This window comes from Pistacia vera, unplaced genomic scaffold (assembly GCF_008641045.1).
Source record: "Pistacia vera cultivar Batoury unplaced genomic scaffold, PisVer_v2 Contig396, whole genome shotgun sequence".
NCBI classification, from domain to species: domain Eukaryota; kingdom Viridiplantae; phylum Streptophyta; class Magnoliopsida; order Sapindales; family Anacardiaceae; genus Pistacia; species Pistacia vera.
This window is the reverse complement of record NW_022196219.1, coordinates 341337-351750: the sequence shown is the minus strand read 5'-3', so window position 1 is coordinate 351750 and position 10414 is coordinate 341337. Positions and strand designations below refer to the sequence as shown.

General features: G+C 30.3%; 1 protein-coding gene across 1 annotated transcript; it reads left to right on the top strand.

Moving 5' to 3' along the window:
• Positions 1-6685: 6685 nt before the first annotated feature.
• Positions 6686-9278, top strand: LOC116141212. Its single transcript, XM_031426731.1, has 2 exons — positions 6686-7071; positions 9234-9278. The coding sequence occupies exons 1-2, from the start codon at positions 6700-6702 to the stop codon at positions 9276-9278; spliced, it is 417 nt and encodes a 138-aa protein (XP_031282591.1). The 5' UTR covers positions 6686-6699.
• The last annotated feature ends 1136 nt before the right edge of the window (positions 9279-10414 follow it).

The following is a 10414-nucleotide window of genomic DNA, read 5'->3' as shown; positions in this document are numbered from 1 at the left end:
ACAATAATAATCGAACCTAACAATTCCATCTATTTCTATATTACTCAGTCCCAGGTTATTTTTTATAGTCAGACCAAGTATTAGGTAGCTTGCTTGATACCAACTTAGAGAGAAATTAAGCCACTTAATTTTTTATTAATATTATAGTTCGGCATCTTTAAAAAATTGTCTAACAAATTGTATGAAATCAGTTGCCTAACCATTGTCCATAATTATGATTGTTCAAAGTCCGCTATGGTTGATAACTTCACTATCAAACCATCGATTTGGCTATAGAATGGTAATAGAGCAAATACTGATCCACAATTTATCCATAAGGTATCATTGAGGTCTGCAACCTCAACTACTATTGGATTATGCTACCCTATGACAACTTGCTGAACCATTATCAGGATATGATTAGTTGCATTTATAATTTGTTATAACTTTTCTAGGAACACTGTTATACCGTGAATTTGATTGGGATTTGGATACCTTGATACAATTCCATCTGTTCCTGTTGGAGTCCCACATCGACTAGGCACGCTCAAGCCTATTGGGTTATAAGAGGGGGTAATCCTCCCATTCAACAAGGCCTTATTGGGTGAGGAGTTAGGCCCACCTCAAATTCTAACATGGTATCAGAGCCCAGGTTCAGTTGAGCTGAGCGCTTGACCAGCGGGTGAGGAGTTAGAGGCAGCAACTACCTCCAATAACAGGCATGACCCAATATATGGGCTTGACCGTGAGGGGGAGTGTTGGAGTCCCACATCAACTAGGCATGCTCAAGCCTATTGGATTGTAAGAGGGGGTAATCCTCTTATTCAACAAGGCCTTATTGGGTGAGGAGTTAGGCCCACCTCAAATTCTAACAGTTCCTATATTGGTCACTCTCATGTTATTTTTTATAGTCAAATGAAGTATTAGGCAATGAGATTTAGAAATATTTCATTGGTGCAAGTCCAAGGGAAAGGATAGTAAATATTTTGTTAAACTTGCAACTGAGAGAACATTATAAGGATGTCAAAATGGTTAGACCTTCGGGATGCCAATGCAATGCAGACATACTGACAAATGAAGTAAAAAATCATCATCCATAATTGGGTGGCATGATTTGTTTGGCAATTTGTTTGTTATAATTCAATAGCATAAAATATCATGATCTAGAAAGCACATCTTTCATAGATTGCTTGAATATTAATAGATACATAGATGATAGGGACAGATACAGTTAAATATCTCAAAATCACCATATATTGACTACAACCAACAAATCTTTACATCATCAAACGTTAAACCGCAAATGTTCATGCAACCAAAATCACTTATATAATAGCAACTATCACAACCCAGCAATATCGAACTTGGAATAACCAAATCTCTGAATCACCATCACCATCATGTTGGGACACTAACCATGACACTCTTACAGCATGAATTATTGACATCCACAATGACCAAATCTTATACAATAACATTCCATTCATAAATCACAAAATTGAACCTCAACTACTGTCGGATTATGCTACCCTGTGACAACAATGCACCGAGCAACACAATTTGATGATAGTTGAGGGCCGATTGTGTCACCTAAAAATAGAGTTAGCAAAAACAATACTCATACAAGCCTTGTTAACATAAAACAATCCATAAATGTTTCATGTAGCTCAATCCCAAAACAAATACTTACATATTGCCTGGAACAAATAGTTAGTATGGTAAAAAAAAAAAAAAACATTGTTTAATCTTTAGATAAAATACAAACTGTGAACGTCTAGTGTTACTCAGCGTCAACAATACAAGGATAAACTAATTGCCCCTCATATGAAAATACCGACAACAAATACTCACTGTTTGGCTGAAACTGTAAACTGAAAATAAAATCAGCAAACATCAATGAACATATAATTCACGCTGATCAATTGCAACCACAGACGTACCAAATCAATGACCTTACCGAAGACTTAATAAACACAACTTGGTATGGAACACGATGACCATTGTACGAACACGTCAACTTTTTTCCCTGTAACCTAAAAATGAAATCAAACAATTCACATTTTATGTTAACCGATCGGCAGAAGAGACGCACCGAATCAATGACTCTACCAAAGAAATAATAAACACAAATCCTCGTTTCCTTGGAAACAAACATAACAAAATGTAATCGATCTTCATGTTAACATCTTTAAGGAACAATTATCCATTCGTATAAAAACTGCAACCTAAAAACGAAAACAACAAAAGTTAATTAATCTTCATATTAAAATTAGCAAGGAACACACTTACCGTTCGGAAGGACTAATACAATTAATCATTCAAATAAATTGACCGAACAAAACCAATCATTCAAATAAATTGACCGAACAAAACCAATCATTCAATCAAACAATAATTGTTAAAATAGTTAGGAGATATACTTACAGTTTCGCATTAAAATAGTTAGAAGATATACTTACAGTTCAGAAGAACAAATCAAAATAACAACTCATCTGACAGTGTCAATCGGACATCCTGCCTTTATTCCATGTCAATTCATGAATCGTTGACCTGTAAACAACATAAAAAAATAAAAAAATCATTGATTAAAAAAAATATGAAGAACAGACATATTATTGACACAAACTAAAATGACCTATAAACAATTAATAAAAGACCACACTTATTGTTGACATCAACTAACAAATTGCGATGATACACAACTGAACATGCGCCCCTTTTATAACCCCTTATTTAGACCTTCTGAATACCAACACAATTAAATACGAATTGAATACGAAGAAAGTTTTCTGATGTCAATACAATGCACCTATATAATTATAGATAGCAATCCTAGACAAATGCCATTAAACCACAATTAGAAATAACAATCCAATACACCTGTATACTTGTTATTAATACATATCTTTGGAATGCCAATGCAATACAACTATATTATTATTACTATTATTAATTATTAATACAAATCCCACATTTTTAATTTATTAATAATTATATATGGAGCAATAAATACCAACTCAACATGTCAAGATAGAGCAATTTGATTGGCTTATCAATCCAATGTGTCAAAATAGAGCAATTCTAGAGCTTCCAAAATGTGTCACATGGTGATCAACATATATATATCAATCCAATGTGTCAAAATGAAACAATGTTAAAGCTTCCAAAATGTGCCACATGGTGATCAACATATATGGGTATTCAGCTTTATATATATATATATATATATATATAATCTCTATATTACTATCTTATATATAGGATATCTATAATATATAATATATATATATATTATAGAGAGAGAGAGAGAGGGAAGAGAGAGAGAGAGAGAGAGAGAGAGAGATTTTATGTTTCATCTAATTGACATTGCAATTGCGATACGGATTTCATGAATAAAACAAAAACTCATGGAGAATAAGATTTAAACTCAATTTCTGTATTTATTATAGAAAATAAATAAAATACAATAAGCAGTAGTCTACTACAATTTATACTTTTATCTCCAAAAATTCATAAAGAAATAGCTTTGATGTAACATATGAAATAACTTATTTTGTTCTTATATTTATATTGGTAAATTTCAACTAATAATATAATTTTATTTTTAAAAAATAAATAGATTTAGAGAGAATTAAATAATATTATTTTTTATTTGACTTAATATCCTTTAAAGGTGTTGTTACATGAGCATTCATCTAATTAGGTTAAGAAATAATATTAAGAAATTCAATTTTCCATATATGTACAAGGGTTTAGTAACAATATGAATTGCTAATTGTTAAAAATAAACTTTACTTTGTACAAGAAAATACAATCCAATAATGCTAAACCTTTTTTTTTACAACTAAAATTAAGGGTCTGCTTAGAAGTTTTTTTTTTTCTTTTTACTGGTTTGGTGGGGTTTTTAATTAGACTGGTTTTGAGGTGTTTTAAAATCATTACTTACCAGATTTTTTATGCACTAGTTTTGACTGGCTCAAAAACCCCTCAGAACCAGTATAGTGTATTTTTTAGGGGTTTATAAAACACCCAAAATCGGGGGGTTTTGGTTGGTTTTAAAATTTTATTCTACAAATACCCTGTTCACTATAAAACTATCCCAATTATATCCAAAAAAAATTTTAAACATATTATGCGCGTCTCCAACCATATTAAATATAAAATAATTCTAAGCAATCAAAAAAAAAAATTATTAAAATCTCATTTCTAAATGTTTTCTTGGAGAAGTGGAGCTACAAATATTTTTCAATCATTTTAGATGTTGTAAAGAATGGCGAAGAATGATAGGGAGACTTTACCACATTTGGAGTTATAAAATATTAATAAGTAGAAAACAAATAAAGAATTCTTACCTTATAATTGAAAAAACAAAACTCCTAAGTACAGGTTGAAGTTTGAGTATTTTTATGGGCATATATGTAAATTTATCATTTTAGAAAACTGTCAGAACCGTTAGAAAATAATCTCTCAAGCATAGGTTGGGTGTTTTAAAAACCACTACTAAATACCTCTCAAAACCATTACGGTGGTTTACCCTCAAAACCGCTATGGTGATTTACCCTCGTAACCGTTACTATGAAATTCTCAAGCGGTCCCTAAAGGATTTACTAGGGGTGAGCGGTTATGGGTACCTTGCATTTTTTAGGGGAACCGGAACTAGAATTGCACAGTGTATGTTCCCAAAAAAAGGAACCGAAACCCCACAGTGCAGGTTCTTAAATTCAAGGAACTGGAACCTAAATGTAGGTTCCGATTCCTTTCTCGGTTACCCTATGAAAAATCAATTACCCCTTATTAGTTTAAAAAATGACAAAAATACCTTAAAAGTTTATATATACACCCCTAACAAATTTTGATTATTAATTCATTTGTGTCCAATGTGACTCATAAATCCTTTAATCTCTAGACAACACTTGAATTCAATCAATTCATCACAATTCACATAAAATTCCTCAATCAAAACCAAAACACAAACAATTAATTAAATAATTATACTATAAATCTATAATTTAATATTATAATTAATTAAATTTCTAATCATTTAATTGAGTATTGTACTAATGTTTATAATGTAATATTATAATTAATTAAGTAATCATATTATAAATGTATAATGTAATGTTATAATTAATTAAATTTTTAATCATTCAATTAAGTAACGTACTAATGTAGTAAATTACTAATGTTTATAATGTAATGTTATAAATTTATAATTAATCAAGTAATCATTTAACTATGAAATGTTATAATTAATTAAGTGATTATAATATAATGTAATGTTGTAATTAATTAAATAATTATTTAATTATAATATAATGTTATAATTAATTAAATTTTTAATCATTTAGTTAAGTATTGTACTAATGTTTATAATAAAATGTTATAATTAATTAAGTAATCATTTGTTTATAACGTAATATTATAATTAATTAAGTAATCATATTATAATTTGAAATGTTATAATTAATTAAATTTCTAATCATTTAATTAAGTATTGTACTAATGTTTAAATAGAATGTTATAATTAATTAAGTAATCATTTGTTTATTACGTAATATTATAATTAATTAAGTAATCATATTATAAATTTATAATGTAATATTATAATTAATTAAATTTCTAATCATTTAATTAAGTATTGTACTAATGTAGTAAATTATTAATGTTTATAATATAATGTCATAATTAATTAAGTAATAATTTAATTATGTGATCATACTATAATGTAATGTTATAATGAATTGAGTAATCATATTATAAATCTTTAATGTAATATTATAATTAATTAAACTTTTAATCATTTAATTAACCATTGTTCTAATATTTATAATAGAATGTTATAGTCATTTAATTAAGTAATCATTTGTTTATAATGTAATGTTATAATTAATTAAGTAATTATACTATAAATCTATAATGTAATGTTATAGTTAATTAAATTTTTAATTATTTAATTAAGTAATGTATTAAATTACTAATGTAATATTATAAACTTATAATTAATTAAGTAATCATTCAACTATAATGTAATTATATACTTAAAATTTGATAATTGAAGTAAATAACTAAATATTATATTATTATTCAATCAAATATACTATTTTATTTAAAAATAATTATTTTAATAACATTAAAACACTTTTAATTGGTCCTAATTCCAATTATACATTTAATTAATCAAAACTTTAATATTAATATATTAAAGTTTTGTATATGGTGTAGTTTATATGTAATAAGTATAATTGTATATTTATTTAATTAGGTTATTGTAAAAATTTAACTTTTTTCATTTTAAATTTTTTTATTTGTAAAATTATAATAGACCCCTATTCTTCACAGATATTTATTTCAGCTCAGGTTCCAAAACAGGGTACCTGCTGTAGGTTCCAAGCCAGGTACCCATTACAGGTTCTTTTTTCTAGTTTCTGGTTCCGATTCCGGTTCCTCCACATGTAGGAACCGGAACTAGAATTGCACAGTATCAATTCTAAAAAAATGGAACTGGAATCTACCCGCACAGTGTCGATTTCAGGTAGGTTCTGGTTCCGATTCTGATTTTGATTCTAGTTCTGGTTTTGGTTCTTCCCATAGATTCTGATTCTATCCGATACCCGTACCCACCCCTACCCGATTTACATTACACTTGGAAATAAATTTTAAATATATTAATATATACTAAAAATTGACGGAAACTTTATCCACTGAAGTTCCCAACTCAAAATGAGAGCAAACAAAGATAAAAAAACAAGAACAGCAACGACAATGCGACCGTCGTCTCCGCCGAGAAGACGGACCCAAACCACCACCACCACCGCACCCTCTGCCTCTGTTCTGGATAGTGAACTCCTGACTGAGGAAGAAACTACAACTTTCTTTAGAAACCTTCAAATTTCATCTCCAGATTCGAGCGCAAATCCTAGGAGTTTCCCGTACAGCGTGAAGCAACAGTGCTGGGAAAAGGCGGAGAAGGTCAGAGGACGAGACCCAGATCGCTGGCGGAGAGACGCTGTCGGTAACATTGTTTTTAGAAAGCTTGTGGGCTGTCCCGGTTGTTTGTGCCATGATTACGATCATATTTTGCCTTACTCCAAGGTACTTTTTATATATTTTTTTCAAGAAGATTTTCTCTTAATGTAGGTATTGCTGGTTTGATTTTTGTGAAGAGGGTTGCTTAAATTTTGATTAAACAAAATGAGAAGCCTTTCTGTTGTCTCTTATTATTATTTAAGTTAACTCTAGATGTTAAAAGAATTTGAAGATATTGTTTTGGGGTGTTTGATTAGTTTTAGAAATATATGAGCTGAGCTACTTTGAATGTGTATTAAGAGTAAAAAGAAGAGGAAACTAAAAATGTGGAGATATGTGTCAATTTAGATGGTGGATTCCCGGGTGTAGGTTAGTGTGTATATTAAAAATCTATCCTTTAGCTAAAATAGAATTCAATTTCTTTATGTTTGGAAGTTACATTATACTGTTTATTATTTTATTGTTCATACCAATTATATAAGGGAGAAAACTTTTTTCTTTTCTTATAATCAATGCAAATTATTTACAAATGACAAACAATTTTCAATGCATAATCTGAATTTATTTTTGTCGCCTCCTTTAGATCACACATTAAGACCAGTCGTGCAAATAGTCACATTCCATTCCTCTGCCAATCATGCTACTTAGACTGGAGGATGAAATAAGAGGATAAGGCATAATTAGGGAATGCATCCTGCTTTCAACTGTGAGAGGGTTAATTTTTTTCCCTCAATTGTGTATGTTTGCTATTTGGTTCGGCTGGATGATGTCTTCAGGTTCTCTCTTTCTATAGTGAAGATTTTAGTTTGAGGAATGATTCCTGTGAGACTCAAGTGATAATACTGGTTAGAGGCACAATGTGATTATCATTTTTTTCAGAATTAGACGGACTAGTAGATAGGAGAAAGTCTAGCTTGGGCTGCATGAGATGGGGGATGAGTTGAAGTGCTAATCTGTTGGTGAGAAGTGTGGTAGATGATTAGATTGAAAGGGACTCAGTAATACTAATAATACTATGCATTACAATAGTGATATTGAGAGTAAATAGGAATTTGGATTATGGCTCCTAATAACTGGCTGTTTCAGTTCAAATAATAACTCAAGCTTGCAAAATAATTTGGACTGCAAGTGAAAACTAATGCTTGCGAAATGATTTGGAGGGCGAGTGTTAACTAATGCTTACAAAATGGTATGGTATGCTAGGGCTTTTGTACCCCCTTGAATGCCAGTTTTGGTTAATCATTTTTATAGTCATTTTCTTATAAAACAAATTCGTCGCAGATTTCATGCCTGCATATTTTTGTGCCTTTTGACCTAAATTCACTGCATTCGCGCCCTCTCCAAGGGTGGTGTTAGAAGATGCATTTGGTTAGAGATCAATTCATTCTTAAATAATCCAAGGGTTTGTACTCTCATTGGTAGAAACATTCTAGGGTTAGGATGACTGTTTATTTGATGGTACTTATGTGCTCTAATTGTTGATGATAATTAATTCATCAATCTTGAGATGGTTTCTATCCAAAGAGGGGAAGAAAAAGTTAAATGCTGTAATATGCATGAAGATATGAGAAGGAATGAGTGACAAAAACCTTGACATGGAGTTTTGGGTGGACGGAAGGATTGAGATAGAATATATCTGAAGTTAAGAATTGATTTGTTTTTTCTGTTACCAGACCATGATTGATTTATTCATAAATTAAGCCTTTTTCTGTCATCCGTTGGGCCTGAGTAATTGCTTGAATCAAATTGTTCATGTATGTAGAACCTATTTTAACACGTTGCCAATTCTTAGTTCGGCTGATCATGTTGATGTGCAATTGTTTTGGTTTTTGGGAAACTTTAAGCTAAAGAACCATTTTCCTTTACGGAATGGATCAAAGGAACTGAATTTAAATTTTTTAATTTCTTTTTGGGCAGGTATAGATATGCTCTCTTAACTATACTTTTTACGTTTTTTGTATCTTGAATTCACTTGGATTGTCTGATCGATTGAACATCTGTCTTCGCAGGATTGTTATAGATGCCTGTTTTCTCTTTTAGGAAATTCAATCCTTGACATTTGCTATTTATAGCTTTAGTCTTAAATCTTGTAAATAATTTGCTCCACCTTTCTAACCTATGAATTTGGAGTCTTTATTTTTGTTGTGGTTGCAATAAATGAATAATCTCTACTTTTTTTTTTTTCCGAAACTGCTACCAGAGACCTGATTTTACTAATAATATTTCAGGGGGGGAAAAGCACGCTGGAAAATTGTCAGGTTTTACAAGTATGAACTTTTTTTTTCTTTTTTTTGTCAATAATTATGACACTTAAGGTTGAACTTCTATAACATTTCTTGAGCATCTGATGCAGATAATATATTATTACAATTCTTTAGGAAAGAGGATTTTATTATTTTCCACCTCTTTCCTTATATTTAGGTTTTCTTGTTTAAATTTTCTTATTTTGTTATAGTATTCCTAATTAGATTCAATTTCTTGTTTTAGGAGTTTTCCATATTAGAATAAGGTTTGTTTCAATTAATAGGATTATTCTTTTCCTAGTTAGTTAAGGATAATTCTAGTATAAATAAGATAACAGTAGTCAGTTTGTGTACTGTATCTTTTCTTTAATTCAGAATTTTAATTCTAAGGTTTTCTTTATTGTATCTTTTCTTTAACTCAGAATTTTAATTCTAAGGTTTTCTTTAGCTATGTTCTATTGTTCCAACCACAAACAGCCTATTCTAGCCCTAATTGTTGAGATCTAACCGCCCTAAACTATGGTTGGTAGAGGCAGAGGTCGAGGTAGAGGCAATCAATCTCAACAAACTGAGTTGGCTAAGATGCAGAGGATGCTTGAGGACTTGATCTAGGCTGTACAAGCCTTGCAACGTCAGGAACCTATGGAAGCCCGAATGGAGAATCCGGAAGGTGACCACAAACAACTCGAGATATCAGAAGATCTTGAGACTAAAGAAGAGTATTAGATGTTGTTGATGATGAAATTGAGGTTAGCGACAATGATCACTTCAATGATTATTTTGATGATCATGATGAAATCTTTGAAGAAGAATCAATTCCTGAAGAAGAAAATTGCTTTGAAGTACGAATGGTTGATTTTGAAAGAAATTCTTTTGTCATCAATTTTTGTGAAGACGTGCATGAGCACTCCAACAAGATAAAGTTGAAGGAGATTTTGTTTCAAACAATAGTTGACAAAATAAAGTTGAGATGATTGACTACTGTTGTCCTATTTATACTAGATTGATTTTTCAATTCCAATTGTTTGAAGCAAAATCTCCTTCAACTTTATCTTGTTGGAGTGATCATGCATGACTTCACAAAAATTGATGACAAAATAATTTCTTTCAAAATCATCCATGTGTACTTCAAAGCAATTTTCTTCTTCAGGAATTGATTTTTCTTC

Excerpts from the sequence above, each read along its gene's own strand:
- LOC116141212 (XM_031426731.1), top strand. The coding sequence starts at position 6,700 with ATGAGAGCAAACAAAGATAAAAAAACAAGAACAGCAACGACAATGCGA. Across the intron at positions 7,072-9,233 it reads ATATTTTGCCTTACTCCAAG|GGGGGGAAAAGCACGCTGGA; the intron begins GTACTTTTTATA and ends ATAATATTTCAG.